The sequence below is a fragment of the Microcebus murinus genome, chromosome 27 (assembly GCF_040939455.1).
Source record: "Microcebus murinus isolate Inina chromosome 27, M.murinus_Inina_mat1.0, whole genome shotgun sequence".
Classification (NCBI taxonomy): Eukaryota; Metazoa; Chordata; class Mammalia; order Primates; family Cheirogaleidae; genus Microcebus; species Microcebus murinus.
In genome coordinates this window covers 4548642-4574170 of record NC_134130.1, presented here as the reverse complement: position 1 = coordinate 4574170, position 25529 = coordinate 4548642, and the positions used below count along the sequence as shown (strand labels likewise).

Genomic DNA, 25529 nt, shown 5'->3' with positions numbered 1-25529 from the left:
TCGCAGGGAGAGTCCACCGCGCCGGGTGCGCCTGCACAGGAGCGAGGCGCGCCGGGGCAGCTGGAGCGGTTCCCTCATAGGCGGCGCCGTGTTGTGCTAGGAGCCGAGCTAGACCCGGGCCGGTAGTGTGTGAAGTGGGCGGCGGAGCCAGGGGCCCTGGAATGGCGGAGACTCTGTCAGGCCCAGGAGATTCGGGCGCGGCGGGCACAGCGGCTCTGAGCTCCGCCTCGTCGGAGACCGGGACGCGGCGCCTCAGCGACCTGCGGGTGATCGACCTCCGAGCGGAGCTGAGGAAACGGAATCTGGACTCGAGCGGCAACAAGAGCGTGTTGATGGAGCGGCTGAAAAAGGTGGAGCCGGGGTCCCGTGGTCGGGGTAAAGCGCGGGTGAGGGGTCCCGGCGGCCGCGACTCCGGTCCCCTGGCCCGGGTCCGCCCCCGGGCCGGTCGCGGCCTGCCCGGGCCTGGCTCGCTTGCGCCTCCCGGCTGCTCCCAGGCCCCGGCGGCAGCTCCGAGCCTGGCCTGGCCGGGCGCGGGTTCAACCCCTGGGGCGAGGAGAAGAACGGAAAAACGGGACGCGGCGGGAGAAGCCGTTGCGGTCCTGGGCCGCCGGTGACAGATGACAGGGGCCCCCGAGCGGGGGTTCTCCTCTCGTCTCATACCAGTCTCCATAATGGCAAAGTAAACATTTAAGGAAAATACTCAAAGGGAGAAAGACTTTAAGAAACCATTTTAGTGATTTCTGGCTCTAGTTTCTGGGAGGAAACGTGTCAGGAAGGGACGGAAGTATTGACGGTAGCGATCAGAAATGTAAAATACGGTTACATTCGGGAAGGAAGGACTTTTGAAAACCCACTTTGGGACTTCATTCACCAATACGCAGGGAGAGAGCGAGTTCCCCCAGGTCAATGTGTCTGGACTGAGGACTTGGCCAGCTCTCAGTGGCCTGATCTAGGGCATGGAAGACCTTTAACCACTTCTGAGTCTGTGTCTTCCTCCGTGAAAAGAAGAAAGCACGCGTGCTTTGGTTTGAGGATTAGAGAAGGTTGCGTGGAACAGTCTTCACGTGCTGCCTGGCACGCGTGAAACTCAGCGAATCTTGCTATGACCATTCAACGTTCCCTGTCTGTGCCACCACCGTTTATCATTTGCAGACTCAGGGTTCTAACCCCCCTCCCTTGGGGGATTCTTAGGGATCCCTTGAAAAGCACTGAGTCAAGTGAACACCAGCTGCTTTCTACTTCCCGTATACTTTGCATAGTCCTGTTGCTGTGTTTCTACCCCTTCTCCTTTCTGCTCTCTAGCTACTCCTCTCTTGAGACCTCATCCCTGTAATCTCAGCCTGGCCACCTACCCTGCAGCCCCTGCAGACGACGAGGCTGGTCACTCACTTCACCCTCCTGGCTCCCAAACAACCCCAGGTGGTGCCTTTCTTGTTAATTCCTACTGAGAGGAAGGAGGAGACATTGTTTATTGTCAGGCTCAAACATGGCTAGTCAACTTGCTCATATTCCCTTGGACCTTTACAAAACTCGAGCTTGTGTTTCTTTCACTATGGATACTAGCTCTCTTTACTTAAGACAGGCAGGAGGTTGCTTGATGCAGACATTTACCTGGAGGAAATGCAGAGTGGGGGTTGGTGGCTGGGCAGGTGTGGTCCCTGTTCTTAGCCGCCAGGAGTCCTCATCAACCAAACCAATTTGAGGGGCTTTATCCTCTCCTCCCCTTCTTGCCCCAGAACAGCTCACAGGCATCCAAGGCTGCTTGGATGGCATGTACCCTTGCTGTTAGGCTGGTGGCTGAGACTGGTGTGTGACTTCAGGAATCCTCTCAATCACTGTCATCTCTGACAACACAAATCCATTCCTCTTCCCTTCTCCCTCTTTTCAGTTTCTTAGCAATGTGGTTCTATAACACAAGAGCCATCAGTGCCCAGGCCCATCTGCTGCCTGGTCCAAACACCTCTGCAACTACTGACCTTCGGTTTATCTCCCATGTCTGCCACATATGTAGATGGTGTCCATTGCTTGGTTTATATTTCCAGGAAGGGCAAAAAAGCAAATGTTGGAAATGGAACACTTTTCCTCTGTGACGTATCATTTTTTCTATACTTCTGGTGATGTTTCAGAATTGAATGTCCGCAGTAAGAGGGTGAAGGTCTTTGTGGTTGTGCTTTTCCTTTATCCCAGGACAGAAGTCCAGTTCCTTCACTGGCTTCCAGGAGGAGGGGAGATTTTCTTTGCTGCTAGAACAGATTAGGTGTGTAACTCCCGGGCCCAGTTCTAAATTCAGATTTCCCAACCTGGGAAACTTTGAGACTTCTGAAACTCTATAAATAGAATAGAGTATTTTAAATGAATTTAAAGCAATGGTCCGAAACCTATGGTGAGCTGAATAATTATTTCATCATATATTACAATGTACTAATAATAGAAATAAAGTGCACAATAAATGTAATGAGCTTGAATCATCTGGAAACCATCCCTATTCTTTCTGATCTGAGGAAAAGTTGTCTTCCATGAAAACGGTCCATGCTGTCTAAAAGGTTAGGGAATACTGGAAAGAAAACTTGTGCTCACAGGATATCACAGTAAAGACTGAAAGTTATCAGTAAGACTAAACTTGAAGCCCTGTTTATAGTGATATCATCATCACTGACGTGTTCAGTATTGATTTACAGGGGTGCCTGCGTGGTGGCAGAAACTGTGCTGACTGTGGGAACTGTTACCAGTGAATGACAAGTTCTTTCAGTGGGAGGCAGGGCTTGCCAAGAAATCGTTATTCAGAGTCCTATGAGGCAGGGTCACCTAGTAATTGAAAGTGAGGTCTTTGGAGTCAGTTGATATATGCGATTGCAGTTGGCTGAGGCAAGGCATGTCATGTCTGGTTCCACGCCTATCACAGTAGGAACCCAGCCAGTGAGTGGTAGCATCTACGCAGGCATGGCAAGGAGGGGGTCCCTGGAGTCTTACATGGCACTGTGCTGTGTAAAGTCATAGGAAATTGGAGAGTGTGCCTTTCTCTTTTTGAGTTCTTTTGGTGCCAGGAATAGGATGGACCACATAAGCCCTAATATTTGGTAAATGCTTTCTTTATGTGCATGATAGAGTCCTCACAACAGCCTTCCAGGGTGAGAACTATTAATATTATTAGCCCCCTGTTCTGGAGAAAAACTGACTCAGAGCAATTACGTCATCCTGCCTAAGACCACACAGCTAAGAACTGGTGGAGTCAGTCTGACTGGAGCATAGAGCAAGAGAACAGATGAAAGGATGGGCTAGATGCCCGGTGGGGGAAGTCATTTCTAGATCAGCAGCTATATGCTCTAAAAGATACATGTGCCTTCTCACCTGAAGGTTCTGTGAAAGTCAGGCTGTGTGCTGACTTTGGTCAACTTTACTTGTGCCTTCTCTTTAGGCAATTGAAGATGAAGGTGGTAATCCTGATGAAATTGAAATTACCTCTGAAAGAAACAAGAAAACACCACAGAGATCCAGCAAAGGTATCGTGCACATCATAAGCAGGTGTCATACTAAGAACTTCCTTCAATGGTACTACTTCGCTAATGTTCCTCACTTATTTGGCTTTTTGGACTTGGCCACCACTCTGTGAATCAAGAGCCTTCAAAGAAGCTTTGCAGGCCGGGCGCTGTGGCTCACGCCTGTAATCCTAGCTCTTGGGAGGCCGAGGCGGGCGGATTGCTCAAGGTCAGGAGTTCAAAACCAGCCTGAGCAAGAGCGAGACCCCGTCTCTACTATAAATAGAAAGAAATTAATTGGCCAACTGATATATATATAAAAAATTAGCCGGGCGTGGTGGCGCATGCCTGTAGTCCCAGCTACCCGGGAGGCTGAGGCAGAAGGATCGCTCGAGCCCAGGAGTTTGAGGTTGCTGTGAGCTAGGCTGACGCCACGGCACTCACTCTAGCCTGGACAACAAAGTGAGACTCTGTCTCAAAAAAAAAAAAAAAAAAAAAAAAAAAAAAAAAAAAAGAAGCTTTGCATTTCCTTGACGATCACTCTACTGTTTTGTTAGCTTGGTCCAGCAGAGGATAGAAAGAATATATACCCCTATATTCGTTTACTCTGTAGGTTGCTCAATAGTCCTTGTTAAAGTTCTTTACAGAGAGAGTGTTGGGCACTGCTTAACTCTCCTATTGGTCTGATTTACAGAAAATGAGTTCCCTATTAAATACCACCTGGCCAAGACAGAATTGCCACTTATATAACATTTCTTTCAAAAACTGCCCACAGAGTAAAAGTCATATTGCATGTCACATTATTGGCCACCTGGTCTTACCCACATCTGTCTTATTTCCCACACCCGTGCCCTGTGTTTTAGTCAGGCCCCCAAAACATGATTCACCCCCTTTGACTTCTGTGTCTTGGCTTATGTTTTCTGCCTACCCTTCTTCCCCATCTGTCTGCATTCAAGGCCTACTTCGTGTCATTCCATCCATAGCACCTCAGCTGTCCTTAACTCCTCTGCATTCCCAGCTCCTAGGTCCTTATGCCTTGATTTGATATTTATGTTGTCCCGCCTTCTGTCATGACCAGATTGTCAAGGGCAGGGCCTGTGTCTTGCTTGTCTATCTTTCCCCCTCGGTAGTTTAACTGAGTAACATGCATCTACTATTTTAAGGAAGAATCAGCCAAAGCTGTGCATTTTGGTTATTCTGAATGTTTTCTTGGTACAAGTTGAGTATCCCTCATCTGAAATGCTTTGGACCAGAAGAGTTTCAGATTTCGAATTTTCAAGTATTTGCACATAGGTAATGAGGTATCTTGGGGATGGAACTCACATCTGAAATCAGAATTCATTTATGTTTTATGTGCTGCTAATACACATAACCTGAGGGTAACTTTATATGTTTTTGGAGGTGGGGCAAAAGTTTGGTTCTGTCACCTAGGCTAGAGTGCAATGGTGTCATCCTAGCTCACCGCAACATCCTGCCTCAGCCTCTGGCATAGCTGGGGCTACAGGTGCCCGCCACCACACCAACTAATTTTTCCATTTTTTGTACGGAAGGGTTGTTGCTCTTGCTCCGGCTGGTCAAATTCCTGGCCTCTAGCAATCCTCCCAATTCAGCCTGGCAAGGTGCCAGGGTGATGGGCGTGAGCCACTGCCGCCAGCCCAAGGGACACTGCATTTTATTTTGAAATAGCTGTTAACAAATAGCTCTCCTAACAAGCTATACTGCTGAATATCCCTACCAGCAGTGGGTGAGAGTGCCTATTTCTTTTAAGTCACTTAGCATCCAACATTATTGATCATTTTATCTGTTGCTTGTAGAGAAATAAAGTGTTTCTTTGTATTTGTCTGCATTTTTCTGTAGGTAAAATTTTTGTTTTCATTTCTTCACAGATTACACAGTTTCTAATAATTGGCCATTTGTATTTTCTGAATTGCCTTTTCATGTCCTTTACCCATTTTTCTGCTGGGTTGTCTTATTGAGTTATAAGGGCTCTCCGTATAGAAAATGTTGCAATTCTTTTTTCCAATCTGTCATTTGACTTGTTTGTGGTGTTTTGGTCACTGAAAGTTTACTCTTTTATATGTGTGGGTACTGTCAACCTATTCTATGTGGCTTCTAGATTTTATGTTGTTTTAAAAGGCACTCTTTTGATGTAAAATTATAAGAAAACATTAGCTGAGAGTAATATTTATGATTTTACATTTTGATATTTATTTAAAGTTTCTCTGCATATGGTGTGAAGTAAATTGGAATAGAAATAAGAAACATTTCTGTCATCATAAAGATTGCTACTGGTCAGGCGCGGTGGCTCACGCCTGTAATCCTAGCACTCTGGGAGGCTGAGGCGGGAGGATTGCTCAAGGTCGAAATCAGCCTGAGCGAGACCCCGTCTCTACTATAAATAGAAAGAAATTAATTGACCAACTAAAATATATATATATACAAAAAATTAGCCGGGCATGGTGGCGCATGCCTGTAGTCCCAGCTACTCGGGAGGCTGAGGCAGCAGGATTGCTTGAGCCCAGGAGTTTGAGGTTGCTGTGAGCTAGGCTGATGCCACGGCACTCACTCTAGCCTGGGCAACAAAGTGAGACTCTGTCTCAAAAAAAAAAAAAAAAAAGATTGGTACTGCCACTTCCCAGTCACCCACCCGCCTCAGCAAGAAGAAGTAACACTGTTTTGATTACTTCCACTGAAGATTAGTTTTGTCTGTTCTAGAACTTCATGTAAAATACACACTATTTTGTGCCTGTGTTTTTGTTTGTTTGGTTTTTATGGTTGTAATTAGTTTAATTCGTGTAATTAGTTTAATTATGGAACATTACAATACCTTTTGATATTTGATCGGGTAGGTTTATAAGTTTTATTGAATTACTTTCAACTACATTATGAGTAGATTTTAAGAAGATTTCAACTGAAAATTGAGTGACCTCTTTAATGCATGAACTTAAAATGGTTTAAAATCATAGAAAGCAAAACTCAAGTAATTTCACCATATCTCCAGAATAGTTTTACACCAATAGTGGTTTAGCAGAATCTTCTAAAATAATTGTCAGCAAAGTAAGTGTTTGTGTAGTGGCATTATCATTAAGTACAGATTAATAGGATGTTTTATGGTGTGTGAAAATCTTTTGTAACTGGAGATACAAAGTTGCATGTTTGCTTTTTAAGTATTCCCTAATCCTGTGTTGTTGGGTTTTTTGTTTTGTTTTGACATCTTCCTATGTAAGAAGAATTACAGGACAAATAGTACAGGAAATTCCCCTGTATCTTTTACCAAGAGTCCTCAAATGTTAGCATTTTCCTGCATCTCCTTTATCCTTTTCTCTATTTTTTTCCCTCTGAACTGTGTGGTAGTGGGTTGCAAGACATGTGTCCCTTTGTCGTACATACTACAGTATTGCCTGAAAGCAAGGACATTCCATAACCATAGTTATCAAAACCAAGAAATTAGCATTGGTAAAGTACTGTCTTCTAATCTTAGGCTTTATTTAGATTTAATTATTTGTTCCAGTATTGTTTTGTATAGATTAAAAGGGGAAAAAAAACTCCAGGGTCATGCATTGTATTCGGTTGTCCTGTCTGTTTCGTTTTCTTTAATCTGGAAAACTTTCTACGATTTTGGTTTTGTACCATTACTTTTTTTTTTTTTTTTTTTTTGAGACAGTCTCTCACCGTGTTGCCTGACTACAGTTCCATGGGGTCAGCCTAACTCACAGCAACCTCAAAATCCTGAGCTCAAGCAAGCCTTCCCAGTAGGTAGGACTACAGGCATGCATCACCATTCCCAGCTAATTTTTCAATTTTTAGTAGAGATGGGGTCTCCCTCTTGCTTAGGCTGGTCTCGAACTCCTGACCTCAAATGATCTTCCCCCCTCAGCCCCCCAGAGTGCTAGGATTACACTTGTGAGCCACTACCCATGTCAATGTTAACATTTCTCAAGAGTGCAAAAACACTTATTTTGTAGCCTGTTTTTCAATTCCAGTTGTTTGGTGATTTTTCTCTATGATTAGGATCAAGTTAAAGTCTTGTGAGAAATACCACCAGAAGTGTTGTATTCTCAGCATATGCCATGCAGAGGTGCCTGCTGTCTTTTTCCGGCTATATTCACTGACTTAAAAGTAGTGTTGGCCAGGTGTCTCCATTGGAAGGTTACTGTTTTCTCCTCTGTAATTGCATTTATGGGGACGGTATTTTGAGACTGTGGAAATATCCTGTTCATCCTCTACTAGTTTCTGGAAGCACTAACTTCTGTCCACTCATTTATAGTGGTGGTGGTTGTCAAATGGATATTTTCTAATTTCCTTATACTTTCTGTTTATTTCTTGGTGTACTACTTATAAGGAATAGCTTGCCCTTCTCCCCCATTTTTCAGTGTAAACTCAGATTCTTTATTTATTTCAACAAGTGGTAAGGCTTTTTTTTTTGAGGCAGGGTCTTGTACTGCTTCCCAGGCTGGAGTACAGTCCTGTTATCATAGCTCACTGCAACCTTAAACTCCTGGGCTCAGGTGATCATCCTCTAGCTTCAGCCTCTGAGTAACTGGTACTACAGGCACACACCACTACGCCTGGCTAATGTTTCTCTTTTTAGTAGAGATGGGGTCTTGCTATTGCCCAGGCTGCTCTGGAAGTCCTGGCCTCAAGGGATCCTTCCATGTTAGCCTCACTGAGTGCTAGGATTATAGGTGTCAACCACCTCCCCTGGCCAGCTAGCCTTTATTATTATAATGATAGGCAAATTGTCCCAGTGGGAGCCCTGTCAGGCTGGCTCCCATGTTGCTTCCACCTCTATGCTTCCTTCTCTGAGCACTTCTTTACTTCCTGGAACAGGAGAGTACTTCAGTATTATCTTGTACTTCTGCTGCCTCATCCCTGTACTCAGTCATTTCTGCCACATCTCTGGTCCCCTTTTGAGGAAAGAGATGTTAAAAACCAAGATCTGGGTACTTACATGTACTCTTTGCTACTGGGATGTCAGCTCCTAGGCCAGTGCTGAGTTTGTGAAGTCTGCTGGGCTGAGTGTGCCTCATGAAATTAAATGCTGTTAAAGCAATCAGAACCAAGCCAAAGACAACCAACAAAATAAAGTCCTGGGTGATATAAATTATCCATTTGCTGAACTTGCTAGCTAGTTACAGTTGTTTACTGCTTGAGTCTCCTGGATATTTGAGGTGACAGTTGTATCATCAACAAATCAAAGACTTGAGCAAAATATTGGCAAGGCGACGTTAAAGTATGTGTAATATTCTTCAGTAGTAAATACCGCTAACAGGAAATATTCAAGACCTGTGATATGACTAATTTTAGAAAATTTTCCTAGATGTGATGACTTCTTATCAGAAAGTTGTTGATTCTGCCCCAAATTACCCTAAAGGAAAACATGGTAATGTGTTTGAAAGGTAATCTAAAAAGAAAATGCAGGAGAATAACTAAAACGTTAAGGAGGGAAATGGGAATTTCCTCTTGTTTTGATGATAGGATGTTGCAAACAGAGTAGAAACTTTTGAGGATTTATTCATTTTACAGGTAGCACTAAGTAAATTTTAGTAAATCATGGTGGAACAATTGGCTGGCTGGCTGATGGTAGGAAAAAGCTCTATTATTTCTTCCCATGCCAAGTAGAAATTCGAGCTAAGACAGTACTTTTGTAATGTAGTTGGCAGGAAGACCTTAAGTGAAACGAAAGGTGCAAAACTATAAAGCAAAATAAATTTGGCTATATGAAAGTTTTAAGTCTCTGTAGTTACACAAGAGACTGAGAAAGAACATTATAGCGTAGATAAGGAAAAGATTAATATCCATAAATCATTTAAATATTCCTGCAAATCAGTAAGGCAAATAGACAACCAGTCAACAGAGAGGAGAGACTAAACAGCAACTCATAGATACAAGAAAAGGCAAATGTGGCCTGTACACACACATACAGATTCCCAGCTGCCAATTGGAGGAAATTTTGTAACGAGTGTTTAGTAAATAAAGGAACATTTAGCTACAATTTATCATTTTCCCTATATATGGTGACCGTTAGGGTACCCTGTATTATTACTTCACCCACACGTAGGAGCCTTAAGAAGTTGGTGTTCACATTGGGCAAAAGGCCCAGCCGGAGGTGGTTTTCCTAAGGTTGTGTGGCTGATGAACTTTCCTCCTGGATCCCTCAGGAAGCTGAGCACCACTTTCTTGCTAATGGAGCTGTGAGGAGCTGTGTCTCTGAAGTAGCTCGAAGCCACCTGACTATGCTACCCTACACTTTGCTTGTGAGACAGTCTTCTACGGTATATTTCGTGTAGTTCATACATGTGTGTTTATTCTTCACATTGAAAACACAGTAACTTTAGCAAGCTTGCTCTTGACACCACAAATTTTATTTTTCCATAAATTTTTGCCATGCCTAATGATTTTTTGCATTAGTTCTTTTATTTCTAGCATTATTTATATTTTTCTATTTTGTGCTCATTTTACTGTTTGTATAAAAAATAAGGGCAAAGAATCACATAAATACTGCTGTTTGGATGAAAGCGCCAATGTTCCAGCCCACTGTGAACTGCTGGCAGATTGTGAATATTATCAAATAAATAATTGATTAGTAAGGCAAATGGGGAGGTTGGGCAAGAGGACTTGAGGAAAATGATTTCCTCATTTTTCAAAGCATGGAGTCATTGAAATAATGTGAGCCTAAAAAGGTGTCCAGTCTCTTAACGTTTTTCATAATTTTTTCCTTAATATTAAGTTATCCTTTTGAAGAAAACTCTGGAGTTAGGCCGGGCACATTGGCTCAGGTCTGTAATCCCAGCACATTGATAGGCCAAGGTGGGAGGAATTCCTGAGTCTAGGAGTTTGAGGCTGAAGTGAGCTGTGATCAGGACACTGTAATCCAGCCTGTGCAACAGAGTAAGACCGTGTCTCTGTCCCCGAAAACAAAGAAAAATCTGGAGTTAAACCATTCAGCCCCAATTCCCTTTAGTTTCTTTTTCTTTTGGTTAATCTCAGTGTTTTATATTTAGAAAATGATTCTGCCATGTAATTAGAACAAGATAACAGATCAGTAGAAGATAATGGAATCGTTAAATACTCCCAGACATACATAGGAATACAATATTGAGTAAGGTCAACATTTCAAATTAGTAAGGGGGAACTTGTTTATTTTATTCTAGCACAAGTTAACATTCACAAAAGATTATATACAAAATAGTGTTTGGAGTCAGTCTGCAAATGAAACAACTCTTTGAAAAATAGTCTCACTTAACATAAAACCGAGACAGTAATTGTTAAAATAACAAACCTGTGGGATTACAACTTATGGCTCACACCTGTAATCCTAGCATGTTGGGAGGCTAAAGTGGGAGGATTACCTGAGGGACACCAGGGGTTCCAGCCCATCCTGGGCAACAGGGAGAGCCCATCTCTACAAAAAATTGAAAGACACTTACCTGGGCATCATAACTGCGGTATGTGGTCCCAGCTAATAAGGAGACTAAAGCAGGAGAATGGCTCCAGACCAGCCCTTTCAGAATTCTGTGAGCTGTGATGGTGCCACTGCACTCTAGCCTAAGTGACAGAGGGAGAGCCTGTCTCTAAAATGAGAAATAAAATAAAACGACATCCCCAACAGAATTAAGTATGGGTGAATATCATACAGTCTTAGTGTAAAGGAGAGCTTCTGAACATAAGGGTACAAACCACTCAAACTGAAAACCAGTTAACAGCTTTAGCTCGACAACAGTGAAATTTACCCTAAACCCAAATGAAAGACTAATGAATAATTAGAGGGGAAATACATTGTATACATGATATACAGTTTCCAAGTGTAGAGAAATGGAGCAGAAGTTTTTAAATATGAAGAGAATATAAATGAGAAATTTTTATAAAACTGGTGCTCAACAAGAAAAATTTAATCCAAGCAGTAATAAATTCAGATTAAAAGAAGTATTTCTGTTTTGTCTAGCACATTGGCAAGACTAAAAAAAACAAATGCCAAATTCAACAAAGATTCAGGAAGGTTGGCACTTTTATTCACTGTTGACACAACTATGTAAATTAAAACAAGGTAAGTATTTTGTATTATAGCAGTATGTGGGAGTTTTTGGGTTTTTTTAAGCCTTAAAAATGTGCATACTTTTTGTTCTGGAGATGCCATTTCTCGAAATACATCCTAAGGTGATAACTGTCTGTGTGCAAAAAAAAATTACCAGGATATTCATCTTCTTAAACATCATCTTAAATTTCCACCCGTAGTTCATTAGATCAGTGCTGCTGTAGCCATTTGATGCAGTTAAAGAATATGGAAAGATATTCCCAGCATGTTAAGTGAAAAGAGAGAACAGTGCAGTGCCAATTTTGTAAGCAGAGTACCTGTACCACATAGAAAACAGCAGAAGACATCTGACATCAGTATGTGACATGAGTGCTAACTCAAGGTGCTGAAATTGTGAATGGCTTTTATTTTCATTTTCCTTCATATCATTGTTTCTGTGCAGAAGCACACTCTGTGTTCATTAACTAAAGAGCAGCACATTTGCATTAGATGCTGCCCTCCCCACAAACAAAGCCTCTTGACAAAAAGGTCAGGCCTTAGGACAGGTCCGGTCTGCCTAACTTTGCTAAGAGTCCCCGTCTGACAGTAGAGAGCTAGTCGAGGGAGACATGGAAGAGCTTCCGGAGCAGCTTCAAGAACAAGCTGTAGGTAACTTGGCAGTGTCTCTGGAATGTATCCTGAACATTCGTGTGAGTTCCACAGGTGTCATAACAGATGATAGTTTTATATTTGAAATTAAGTTCTCTTAATGCCAGTTCAGGAGAAGAATGGTTCCTCTTACACGTACAATTCGGACAATTCTGAAAACATACTTTACATGAAAAGTGGTGTCTCATGATGTATGTTAAGTGCATTCTGTTTATTTGTAGGAAATAGCATGAATCATTTTCAGGACATCATTCAGAGCCTTTCTCTTATAGGAAGGTGATCTGTGCTGTTATAGCTTAGATGCCTTGAAAATATTAAAATAGGAAGAGGTTGGAAGTTATTCTTTTCCTGTTCAGAACCAATGGGTACCCTCCTAATAGTGAACCTTCAATAGGAACCTTGACATGGTTTTTAAAGCCTTAGCTCTTTTTCATGTTAGGAGCATCTCATATGTATAACAAAATTTTAGCGCATATTATATGCTGACCTTTGCCTACACGGCATTAGTCTTTATATCCTTTAATCTTTTTAACAGCGATGTGAAGTGTTCATGGTGTTGTCACCATTTGCAGTTGAGGAAAGTGGGGGATACAGAGGTAAGAAATATATCTAGGTAACATACAGCCCATAATAGAATAAGAATTAAGACCAGGAGTCCATGTACTAAACTCATACAGGAGTCCATGTAGTTAACTCATACACCAGGTTGACTTGGTGGCATTCGTTTGTTATTAAATTATTTTGTTTGCATGAGGATTTATGGTAAGAAAGGCGGTGAAAATGAAGGGCGATGGTGAGGCATCTCTGTAGGGCCCTTTAGGTGTTGGTTCATGGGAGGGGCCCCGTGTCCATAGTGGCCCCAGATCTTCTGCAGCCTAAGCCCCTCGAGCAGTCTTCAGGGAAGGAAGCCCTGCCGGTTGACTTCTGCCATTGCTCAGAATATGTTTGTGTTTCCTCCTGGAAGGTAATTCTCTATCCGTAGAGATAGCAGATTGTCGTCTTTCAATGGAGGTTTTTATTTTGAGAAATGGCTGTTATTCTGATATAAATCGGGTTTGCTGTTGTTTTAGTTTTTGGTAGCATCATTCGACAGCTTCCTATAAAGAAGCAGCAGAAATACTTGTGTGGTGGCAGGGATTACATACCCTTCCTCATTCGCTGTATTTTCTTATGGCTGTTTTGTTTTCTTATTGCTTCCAGTTAGAAAATAATACATAGTGCAGTAAAAGCTAGAAATGTCATAAATGTGTAGAAGCAGTGTAGTGTAAGAGTTGAGGGTGTAGACTGGAGGTGTGCCACTTGCTGTATGACCTGGGGCAAGTTACTTAATCTCTCTGGGCCTCAGTTAGGAAAGGTTTGGGGAGGAATAAATCAATGCACATTTATCACAAACTTAGAGCAGAAGTCAGCATGTTGACCATCTGCCTGTTTTTGTAAATAAAGATTTATTGGAGCACAGGCACACCTACTGTTGCTGTTTTTGATGGTTGCTTTCATGTTATAGTGTTAGGCATGAGTAGTTGTGATAGAGACCATCCATACCACAAAACTTCAAATGTTTACTATGCAACCCTAAGAGAGGTTTGCTGACCCCTAGCTTAGGGCAGTGCCCAGCATATAGTAAGAATTATAAATATCAGAATTCATAGAATTGTAATGAAATGTGTTACTGCCTATACTACAGATGATAGTGCTGTATAACAGTCAGAATGAACTAAGCATTATTGTATGAACTGAAATGATGTCCAAACAGAAGTGAAACTCAGACAGGGCTCAGAATCCTGTGCTGCCTGTCATGCAGACGGAGAAAGGGGTAGGTGGTCTTTGGCACACTTGGGTACAGTCTATCTTGTGACAGTTTCATTGGGGAGGGAAGGAGTGGGGGGCAGTGGTTTTCAGTGAATAGGCATTGTACCTTCAGAATTTTTTTTTTTTTTTTTGAGACAGAGTCTCACTTTGTTGCCTGGGCTAGAGTGCCTGTGGCGTTAGCCTAGCTCACAGCAACCACAAACTCCTGGACTCAAGCGATCTTCCTGCCTCAGTCTCCCGAGTAGCTGGGACCACAGGCACGTGCCACCATGCCCGGCTAATTTTTTATATATATGTTTTTAGTTGGCCAGTTAATTTCTTTCTATTTATAGTAGAGACGGGGTCTCCTCTTGCTCAGGCTGTTTTCCATCTCCTGACATTGAGTGATCAGCTGGCCTGGGCCTCCCAGAGTGCTAGGATTACAGGCGTGAGCCACAGCGGGCTCTTCAGAATTTTTGGATCCTTCACATGTCTTTTCTAGTCAAGTACAAGTGATAATGATATATGCTCAATATGGAATATTGGAAAAATATTTCACCTAGAAATATACCGATTTTCAGGGCTGTAGGGAAGACAGCCACTATTGGAGTCACAGAGCATCTAAACCCCTTCTATGTGTGTGGGGAATCCCACACCTTCTTGGGCAGAGCCCCCCTAGTAGAACAGAAGCTCAGCATACAGTTACTCTTCTCCTTCACGTGGGGCATAGAGGAGTCACCTGGATTTTGCCAATCCTGTGCTCCTGTCCTCAGACTCCAATCTAGCAGTGGATGGTAGGAGGCAGGGTTGTCAGAGATACTGTTGCTTTCTGGGTGGTAGCCTCTGTGTCACTCTGTGTGGTAGCCACTTCAAGGGTGGTAGCTTGTGTGTCAGTGGCATCCAGGCTTGGGTAATTTGTGGAAACTGAAGACTCCACTCTGCAGTGTGATTCTGTTTTTAGTTATTTATTTATTTAATGTTTTTAGAATAGGAAGGAGGGTGAGTGAAAAGAGAGGTTCGTTCAGTTTCCTGGGTTTTTTTAATTGAGACAGAGCCCTACTCTTGCTCTGAGTGGAGTGCAGTGGTACCATCCTAGCTCATTACAGTCTCCAACTCCTGTCCTGAAGCGATCCTCTTGCCTAAGGTTCCCTAGTAGCTGGAAATATAGGTGCACCACCAACCCGGCGAATTTTTCTATATTTAGTAGACATAGGTTCTCTCTCTTTTGCTCCAGCTGATCTAGAATTCCTAAGCTCATGTAGTCTTCCTTCCTCAGCTGCCTAGACTGCTAGGAATATAGGATAGGCTTCAACCATGGTGCCAGGTCTACATTGTGACTGTAGACTTAATTCTTGGTAGAACAGCCCCTAAACCTGGTGCTCCAATCACCCTGAAGAGTCTGTTTACTACCCAATTTGAATATTTATTTTGCTTAACTTAGACATTTTTCCTTGTTTTGCTTCTCTTTTGAAACCCATACTGATATCAGTGGGCTTCATACATTATCAGCATATAGGCATTTTTTTTTTTTTTTTTTTTTTTTTGAGACACAGTCTCACTTCGTTGCCCAGGCTAGAATGAGTGCTGTGGCGTCAGCCTAGCTCACAGCAACCTCAATCTCCTGGGCTCAAGCAATCCTACTGCCTCAGCCTCCCGAGTAGCTGGGACTACAGGCATGCGCCACTATGCCCAGCTAATTTTTTTTTTTTTGTATATATATATATTTTTTTAGTTGGTCAATTAGTTTCTATTTTTAGTAGAGACGGGGTCTCACTCAGGCTGGTTTCGAACTCCTGACCTTGAGCAATCCACCCGCCTCAGCCTCCCAGAGTGCTAGGATTACAGGCGTGAGCCACCACGCCCGACCAGCATATAGGCATTTACATACAATATTTATTTGAGTCTAGCTACATTCATATTATAATGGTTCCTCCTTCTTTGTATTCTTTTTTTTTACAGTATGTTGAGTAGCTGTTTTACTTATAATGTGTTTAACATACTGTGTTCCCAATTTCGTTCTTAATGATTTTTATGGCTATTGAGATTTCATTTAATAGATGTACCATTATTGCTGTAGTAAACTGTATTCTCAATTTCTTTTACAGGTAGAGGAAAAAGAAACTATAATCACCTTAGATACTTCATCATCGTACTTCACTATATTTCAGGTACATTCTTCTGTGTCTCAATAATTTTATTTATTTGTTTGTTTGTTTGAGACAGAGTCTTAATTTGTTCCCCAGGCTAGAGTGAGTGCCGTGGCATCAGCCCAGCTCACAGCAACCTCAATCTCCTGGGCTCAAGCGATCCTCCTGCCTCAGCCTCCCGAGTAGCTGGGACTACAGGCATGCGTGCACCATGCCTGCCTAATTTTTTGTATATATACTTTTAGTTGGTCAATTAATTTCTTTTTATTTTTAGTAGAGACAGGGTTTCGCTCTTGCTCAGGCTGGTTTCGAACTCCTGATCTCGAGCAATCTGCCCACCTCGGCCTCTCAAGTGCCAGGATTACAGGTGTGAGCCACCATGCTCGGCCTCTAAATAATTTTAGAATCCAAGATTAGACTACAGTTTCCAGAAATGATTGCAGACATTGAGTGACAGTTTCAAGTTATAATCATTGCAAGACTTAGTCAGAATCTTTAGAGAGGGTTTTTCCTGTCTTACTTTCCCTCCAAATATAACATACCTGTGGCCAAGGACTTACCTTGTGGCTTTGACTAGTTCCCTTTAAGCACTGTGGCTCACTAGGAGCGCATGGGTATGTGGGATGCACCTGTGATGTGTCAGGTGTGGACATAGGGTTAGGGTTACATGAGAGATAAGTATGGTCCCCATCCTCGCAGGAGCACACAGGTAACCAGAGCATTGGAAAGAGCCTAGACTGATGATTTGGAGCACAGACATCAAGTCTCAGGGCCTTTGCTCAAACTCTGTCTGCTTCCCACCTGCCATGTGTCCTTCAGTAAGGACATCCCACATACCCGATAAATGGATGTGAGTTAGACCTTCCTCCAAGATCCTGGGAAGCCCTTGGAAACTGTTCACTTTCTCACAGTTTCAATTACTTTCAATCTATTTTCATCCCATGTACCCGACCACATGCTGGGAATTAGGATTCCACAAATAAAGGAAATGATCAGCCTTGGCATTGTAAATCTTTTCCTTAACTTTCTCTAGAAAGCATGGAATATACTGCAATTTATCTTTGAGAAGAACTGTGTATCTTCTATTGTAACAATGACCTAGAAATAAACTCCTGGCCATGGTTACTAAATCTATAGGAAGAAGGATGATACTAATAGTAGCAACCTCCTGTGGCTGTCTGATGACAAGTAGGTGTATACAGGCACTTAAATTTATGCCTGGACCCTGGTCAGTCGTCACTCTTCAGTGTTGGCTGTAATTCCAGAGTAATGTGCCTTTTGTGCATGGGAAACACAGGAGCATATGGACCATACATAAAAGAGAAAGGCCCTTTCCTTAGTGGAATTGCACCTAGAGTTTGTGTTAGAGAGGGAGCTGCTAGGGAAGCCATTGTAGAGAAGATGGCCCTGAGCTAAATACTAAAGCAAGTGTGGGACATGGCTAAGATGGGGCCAGGGGAGGGATGGGCCCCTTGGGGAAGGAAGAAGTGTGACGACCCATTTGCTGAGGACTTGAGGCCAAAGAGGGACAGGTGCCTGCTATGGTAGTAACTTTAGACAGAAGAGGGGAGGGGTACTCAAACGAGATGCAGTTATCGACAAGGAATAGAAATAGCCGAATTGGCAGGGCTTCCTGGTAAAATGTGTGAGTGACATTAGAGCTAGCCTGGTGGGGACACTGAATAGAAGAGGAAATTAAGGGTGAAGAGCCAATACTGCAGATCTCTCAGTGCCCAGGGAGACTAGGGTGGCACCACCGAGCAAAATAAGAACAGGAGTCAAACCACATGGGACCCATGTTCCCTGTTTAAATTTTCAGAAAGTTAACTGTAGATTCATTAAAAAGTAACTGTCTGGGGCCGGGCGAGGTGGCTCACGCCTGTAATCCTAGCATTCTGGGAGGCCGAAGTGGGTGGATTGCTCGAGGTCAGGAGTTCAAGACCAGCCTGACCAAGAGCAAGACTCCGTCTCTACTATAAATAGAAAGAAATTAATTGGCCAACTAAAAAAAAATATATATATATATATATATATATATATATATATATATATATATATATACACAAAAAATTAGCCGGCCATGGTGGTGCATGCCTGTAGTCCCAGCCACTTGGGAGGCTGAGGCAGGAGGATCACTTGAGCCCAGGAGTTTGAGGTTGCTGTGAGCTAGGCTGATGCCACGGCACTCACTCTAGCCTGGGCAACAAAGTGAGACTCTGTCTCACAAAAAAAAAAAAAAAAAAAAAAAAGAAAAAAAAAAGTAATTGTCTGATACGTGTCATACCTTCTATTAAGACACTAAAAGTAGAAAAGTGAAAACCCTGCTCTTCTTGAATTTGACAGTTCAATCTAGAGAGATCACAACATGTGATCAGTTCTCCACCATGAAATACGAATATCACCTATATTCAGCTTGTTAACAGAAAACTGAATATAGAGTGAGGCGGTTGCCAGTGGTGTGGGGTCTTTGCTCACAGAAACAAGTTTTCTACCTGTTGCACTTTTGAGTTTTCCAGGCTTTGTTTTGAAAATTGCCTTTTTAGTTATTCTAGTTATTATCGTTGAAAAAACTAAGTTTTCTCTACCTAGCATGGCCTTATTTACCTTTTTCATTGCAGGAAATTGAAGAGCCTTCCCTGGAGCCAGGTACTATTAAATGAAAAACTTACCAGCGGGGGTTTGGAACCATTTTAGTTTTCTGCCTTCTCTAATTTGCATTCTCTAATTTTAAAAAGTTGGCTTACGTGGCCGGGCAAGGTGGCTCACACCTGTAATCCTAGCATTCTGGAAGGCCAAGGCAGGTGGATCACTAAAGGTCAGGAGTTCGAAACCAGCCTGAGCAAGAGCGAGACCCCCGTCTCTACTACAAAATAGAAAGAAATTATCTGGACACCTAAAAATATATACAGAGAAAAAATTAGCTAGGCATGGTGCTGCATGCCTGTAGTCTCAGCTACTCGGGAGGCTGAGGCAGGAGTATCATGTGAGCCCAGGAGTTTGAGGTTGCTGTGAGCTAGGTTGACGCCATGGCACTCTAACCCAGGTGAAAGAGTGAGACTCTGTCTCAAAAAAACAAAAAAAATTTAAAATAAAAATAAAAAGTTGGCTTACTATAGTATACATTGTTATATAGACTTAACAGGCCAGAACTTACCAAGATCATAGAGATTGGGAACCCAGGCACATCACCCAGTCTGTAAACGTGGCTAACTTCTTATTTATAAAAATACATTGGTGAGATGAAACTATTTCATGCCTTTTTATATACAAATGGCATTTAAACATATGTACAAAGAGTTTGCATGCCTATTAAGAGCTAATATCTTTACACTCCATAGAACAGATCTTGTGATATTGAGCAGTATCTTTTTATTTTTTTTTGAGACAGAGTTTCACTTTGTTGCCCAGGCTAGAGTGAGTGCCGTGGCATCAGCCTAGCTCACAGCAACCTCCAACTCCTGGGCTCAAGCAATCCTCCTGCCTCAGCCTCCCGCGTAGCTAGGACTACAGGCATGCGCCATCATGCCCAGCTAATATTTTTTTCTATACATATTAGTTGGCCAATTGATTTATTTCTATTTATAGAAGAGATGGGCTCTCGCTTTTGCTCAGACTGGTTTTGAACTCCTGACCTGGAGCAATCCGCCCGCCTCGGCCTCCCAGAGTGCTAGGATTACAGGTGTGAGCCACAGCACCCGGCCTATTTACTGTTTCTTAAAGGGTTTTCTCTTTTCAGCATGCTAGCATGAAGGTTTATATAGAACAAAAGAAGATGAGTTTTGTTAAGTTAGAAACTTAACAAAAGTTAAGTTTAGAAAAAGTTTCTAACTTTTTCTAAGTTAGAAAAAACAAGATCATTTAGATAGTAGCTATTTATACACACTTTCTGGCCCAGCAAGTGCCTGACACCTGTGATCCTAGCATTCTTGGAGGCCTAGGCGGGAGGATCACTTGAGGTGAGGAGTTCCACACCAGCCTGAGCAAGAGCAAGATGCTGTCTCTAAAAATATAGAAAAATTAGCCAACTATGGTGGCACATGCCTGTAGTCCCAGCTACTCGGGAGGCTGAGGCAGGAGGATTGTTTGATTCTAGGACTTTGAGGTTGCTCTGGGCTAGGCTGACGCCACGGTAATGTAGCCCAGTGACAGAGCAAGACCCAGTCTTGAAAAAAAAATTTTATTCACACTCTCTGAGTGTGCTATAATATAACCAACCATCGGTTATAGCCGTGCTATGATATAACCAACCATCAGTTCCACTTGATATCGTGGTTACTGTGAACCAGGAAACAAGCACATGACACAAAGGTGAGAGGATTCTTTCCAGGTTTTCTTTTCTTCTTTAAGCAGAAATGAGAACCAATAAAATTAACATGAGAAAGATATAAGTTCTTGAGTTTCATTATTAACCTAAATTGAAGCCTCATAGGAAGATGCAAGGGCAGGCGTACCTTTCCATTTTTGCTGAAAAGTTTCTTTAGATCACTCATTGGCATCATAGAGGACAGTCCACTGACCACAGGTTCCTTCTGGAACTGCAGCTCTCTGGAACTGCAGCTCCCTCGACCTGCTGTTAAAGGAGAATTACTATACTTTAACTCAATAAGTAACAGGAAGCACCTTCATTCTTAAGGTTGGAGCCCTCTTCTAAAGTCTAATTACATCCAGTACCTAGTGTTCTTATTCAAGAATTCAGTTCACACACCATAAAACACAGAAGATTGAAAATTCAGACAGCATAAACTGAGACTTTCTTTACTCAAGGAATAATCATGTCCACATGAATTATAAAGTGTAATGTCTTTCGATGATCAGTTCTGCAACGACACAACAGGCTCTAAAATTCTTATTATGTTATTGTTAAATTGGCATAATTATTCCTTTCTTGTAATGGCCTTTATACTGTCCCATATATGACAACCAAAATAGAAATATAAAACACAGACATTCACAAACATTTAAAACTTGTTTCTCAAGAAACCATCAAGTGGTTACTCCCCGTAACCCACAAGAAAACAACTGAATCACTGGATCCAAAGTGTGGGGATCTGTAGACCCCTCCTCCCAAAATAAGGGATCCATACCTGGCACCCTGCCTTGCAAGTTAAACCATAACTTTGTCATCTTTAAGGATGGGCTTTTAATCTTTTTGTTGCTTAAAAGAGCTAGAGACAATGTTACTCATATAGGAAAAAAATGAAAGAGAAAAAATTAAAATTCTGGTATGTGCTAAAACTGAATACCTACCTGAAAATTAGTTTGAAATAAAATCTTAACAGACACTTTTGCAAACTTATATAAAAAAATATGACCCCGAGAATGCAATGTCAGATTCGTGAAAGTCAACTTGATTTAGCTGAAGATAACTAGCAATTTAAGAAAACAACCATAGTAGGTTGAGAAAAAGAAAAATTGAATCGAGCATTAAAAATACACAAAGAGAAAGAAGACATTCTTTTCAGATCAACTCACTCAGTAGCCAGAGGGACTTCATTAGAAGCTTTAAAATCAAACAAGTTCTCATCTTTTTTGCTATCTCTGGCTTATGGACTTGCAGCTTCTACGGGTGCTTCCACAAACTTCTCAATACAGGCCTGCACATATTCAGAATTTAGTGGAAATCTCTAAACATGGAAGAAAAATTTCTGGGCACTATATATATCAAAAGCCTTAAAAATGTACGCATACCATTTTCTTTTGTTTTGTTTTGTTTTTGTTTTTTCAGACGGGAGTCTCACTGTGTTGCCTGGGCTAGAGTGCCCTGGCGTCAGCCTAGCTCACAGCAACCTCACACTCCTGGGCTCAAGCAATCCTTCTGCCTTAGCCTCAAGAGTAGCTGGGACTATAGGCATGTGCCACATGCCTGGCTAATTTATTCTATATATTTTTAGCTGTCCAAGTATATTTCTTCCTATGTTTAGTAGAGACAGGACCTTGCTCTTACTCAGACTGGTCTGGAGAACTGCTGAGCTCAAATGATCCACCCACCTTGGCCTCCCAGAGTGCTAGGATTACAGGTGTGAGCCACCGCTCCCCGTCTGTACACAGCATTTTCTGCAGGAATTCTATGCGTAGGATGTGCACTAAAATGTCTAAGAAAAAAATCAAAACATAGGTATTTAGTGTAAAATGTATACATCCTACACACACAAAATGGAAAGAAGTTATGGCACATTTTTGTTCAAATGTGGTTGCCAGTCAAGGGACTTCGGAGTAATTTGGCCATGTCTGGAAACCTCTCTGCTTGTTATGACTTGGGTGGATGCTTCCAATATCAGGTGTTTAGTAGTGCTGCTCCTGGACCTGTAATATACAGCATTCAACTCACAGAGACTTACTCAGCCCAGACTGGCTATAGTGCCAAGGATAAGAACCTCCATTTCACAATGCCTTGGAACATTTTAAAAATGTGTCCTTTCCTATTTTTGTCCTTTTACCATAAACTCTATCAACTGGCATAAAAATATTTATGGTTTTCAAGAATATTTAAGGACATGAAAATTCCCTAGGCAAAAACAAAAAAATCTACATTTCTTAAAAGTGCATGTTTGTATATATGCAAGTATAACGATGTGTTTGTAAAACAGAGAGATAGATATGGCTAAGTCCCCCCTCAACAGTTGTTAAAACATTGAGAAAGAATAGAAATAATTTTTATTGTCACATGGATACTTTTTCTATTTTCCAAATTATGTAAAAGTACAGTTTTTAAAATAAGATGTTGGAGGTCGTGCTCATGCCTATAATTGTAGTACCCTGGGAGGCCTAGGCAGGAGGATTGCCTGAGGTCATGACTTCCAGTAAAGAATTGCAGGCAGAGGCAGGCGGATTGCTCGAGGTCAGGAGTTTGAAACCATCCTGAGCCAGACCCGTCTCTATTAAAAATAGAAAGAAATTAATTGACTGACTAAAAATATATATACAAAAAATTAGCCGGGCATAGTGGCGCATGCCTGTAGTCCCAGCTACTCGGGAGGCTGAGGCAGTAGGATCGCTTGAGCCCAGGAGTTTGAGGTTGCTGTGAGCTAGGCTGATGCCACGGCACTCACTCTAGCTTGGGCAACAAAGTGAGACTCTGTCTCAAAAAAAACCCCAAAAAAAAACAAAACCAAAACCAAAAACCAAACAAGAATTGCAAACCCATCCTTCAAAGGAGGAACTCTGGTTCTCCTATCTGAGTTTCAAGCCCCAAAAGACATAGGATGAACCCAGCACAACGCTGGGGTTCTCTCTCGGCCCAAAGGCCAAAAGATGAAGGGAAGAGAGGCCTTGAGCAGGTGCTTGTGAATTGGGGTCTGTGACCAGTTCTAAATTGGACACTAATCACACTGCTCAACTTTGTACTTTAAAGTTACACAACACAACAAATAATAGCAGACAGGCTGCTGGGGAGAAAAAGGGCTAGTGACCTCTGGGGTGGCAGAAAAAGCAGCAGCCTAGGCACGGAGAGACTGGCGGTTCTACTCAACAGGTCTTAGTGCCTTCCAGGTGCGTCACATGGGACTGGGAGTTCACAAGGTCCCCACCCTCACAGAGCTTATTCCAAGTGGGGAGACAACCTCCACGGACACAAGTTTGTGTCAAGTACTGCACAATGGAATGTAAACACAGGATGGTGCCACAGACAGCAACAAGGAGATGGACAGGCTTCAGGGTGGCGATGTCTCAGTTCTGAAATGACGCCTGCCCAGGGGAAGACCTGGCGGACCAGCAGTCCTGTGGCCAGCAAAGGCCCTTGAATAGCAACTAGCACCACCCCTCTTTCCTGAAGTTCTCAGCAGTTCTTCAGACACCCATTCTAGCCAGGAAGAAACTGAGCAACAGGAGAGGGGAAGGCCGCTGCATAAAAACGTGGAGCACAATCGGCACCACGAGCCCCAGGGAACGATCCTGGTTAGGCAAAAAGTCTGTATTTTAAGGGCACGTAGAGTAACTGTTAGGTCAGTAAGAACTGAGGCACCGAAATGGACGGGAATAGGCCAGGTCACACAGCCCGGCCCCTGGGGCACCTGACACCTTGCACCTGGGTTGGCCAAGAGGGTGGAGGGCCGGAGGCGCTCTGGTCCCGGAGCCGCAGTGACAGATTCGCGCAGGGACGTGTCCAGGCGTGCTGTGGCACCCCGGAACCTCCGGCCGCCTCACCTCGAGCCGCTCCATCAGGATGCTCTGGTCCGCAGCTCGCCGAGCCACCGCGTCCAGGTCTCCGAAGCGCCGAGCCAGGTCCCAAGTCGCCCGACGCTGCCAGAGTCTACGCCACCGACTCCGATTCTCACCAGCGGAGGCTGCGTCCCGGAGCTAAAGATGGCGCCGCCTAACAGCCAAGCGCAGAAGCTCAGTGGCGCGCAGGCGCGGGAACTGCAGGACCCTAGTGTCCTCACGTTTCGCGGCGGGAGGCTGTGGAGGCTTAACGCGCCTGCGCAGGAGCGAGGCGCGCCGGGGCAGCTGGAGCGGTTCCCTCGCAGGCGGCGCCATGTTGTGCTAGGAGCCGAGCTAGACCCGGGCCGGTAGTGTGTGAAGTGGGCGGCGGAGCCAGGGGCCCTGGAATGGCGGAGACTCTGTCAGGCCCAGGAGATTCGGGCGCGGCGGGCACAGCGGCTCTGAGCTCCGCCTCGTCGGAGACCGGGACGCGGCGCCTCAGCGACCTGCGGGTGATCGACCTCCGAGCGGAGCTGAGGAAACGGAATCTGGACTCGAGCGGCAACAAGAGCGTGTTGATGGAGCGGCTGAAAAAGGTGGAGCCGGGGTCCCGTGGTCGGGGTAAAGCGCGGGTGAGGGGTCCCGGCGGCCGCGACTCCGGTCCCCTGGCCCGGGTCCGCCCCCGGGCCGGTCGCGGCCTGCCCGGGCCTGGCTCGCTTGCGCCTCCCGGCTGCTCCCAGGCCCCGGCGGCAGCTCCGAGCCTGGCCTGGCCGGGCGCGGGTTCAACCCCTGGGGCGAGGAGAAGAACGGAAAAACGGGACGCGGCGGGAGAAGCCGTTGCGGTCCTGGGCCGCCGGTGACAGATGACAGGGGCCCCCGAGCGGGGGTTCTCCTCTCGTCTCATACCAGTCTCCATAATGGCAAAGTAAACATTTAAGGAAAATACTCAAAGGGAGAAAGACTTTAAGAAACCATTTTAGTGATTTCTGGCTCTAGTTTCTGGGAGGAAACGTGTCAGGAAGGGACGGAAGTATTGACGGTAGCGATCAGAAATGTAAAATACGGTTACATTCGGGAAGGAAGGACTTTTGAAAACCCACTTTGGGACTTCATTCACCAATACGCAGGGAGAGAGCGAGTTCCCCCAGGTCAATGTGTCTGGACTGAGGACTTGGCCAGCTCTCAGTGGCCTGATCTAGGGCATGGAAGACCTTTAACCACTTCTGAGTCTGTGTCTTCCTCCGTGAAAAGAAGAAAGCACGCGTGCTTTGGTTTGAGGATTAGAGAAGGTTGCGTGGA

At 43.7% G+C, this 25529-nt stretch overlaps 2 protein-coding genes and 1 long non-coding RNA gene across 12 annotated transcripts in view; 2 read left to right on the top strand and 1 right to left on the bottom strand.

The window, feature by feature from the left end:
• The first annotated feature begins 2 nt into the window (after window positions 1–2).
• On the top strand, window positions 3–18887 carry LOC105869641 (scaffold attachment factor B1). 2 transcript variants are annotated; one of them, XM_075998169.1, is made up of 5 exons: window positions 6–350; window positions 3416–3500; window positions 16053–16115; window positions 18713–18740; window positions 18830–18887. In XM_075998169.1, exons 1-4 carry the CDS (start codon window positions 162–164, stop codon window positions 18718–18720), a joined length of 345 nt encoding a protein of 114 aa, XP_075854284.1. In that variant the 5' UTR covers window positions 6–161; the 3' UTR covers window positions 18721–18740; window positions 18830–18887. The 2 variants fall into 2 exon arrangements, with proteins under 2 accessions (XP_020139452.2, XP_075854284.1); XM_020283863.2 differs by lacking the exons at window positions 18713–18740; window positions 18830–18887 and having other exon boundaries at window positions 3–350; window positions 16053–16179.
• LOC142864839 (uncharacterized) lies at window positions 6990–24421 on the bottom strand. 2 transcript variants are annotated; one of them, XR_012915143.1, is made up of 3 exons: window positions 24237–24421; window positions 20546–20664; window positions 6990–13256 (listed from the first exon to the last, which is right to left on the bottom strand). It is a non-coding gene; the product is annotated as an uncharacterized LOC142864839 (long non-coding RNA). The 2 variants fall into 2 exon arrangements; XR_012915142.1 differs by lacking the exon at window positions 6990–13256 and having other exon boundaries at window positions 20404–20664.
• The window catches only part of SAFB (scaffold attachment factor B), a 72018-nt gene continuing 70900 nt past the window's right edge, over window positions 24412–25529 (top strand). For all 8 annotated transcript variants that reach the window (XM_075998161.1, XM_075998164.1, XM_075998162.1 and 5 more), the window contains exon 1: window positions 24412–24826. In XM_075998161.1, the coding sequence (XP_075854276.1) occupies window positions 24638–24826 (189 nt within the window). In that variant the 5' untranslated portion in view covers window positions 24412–24637. The remainder of the gene's footprint in view (window positions 24827–25529) is intronic.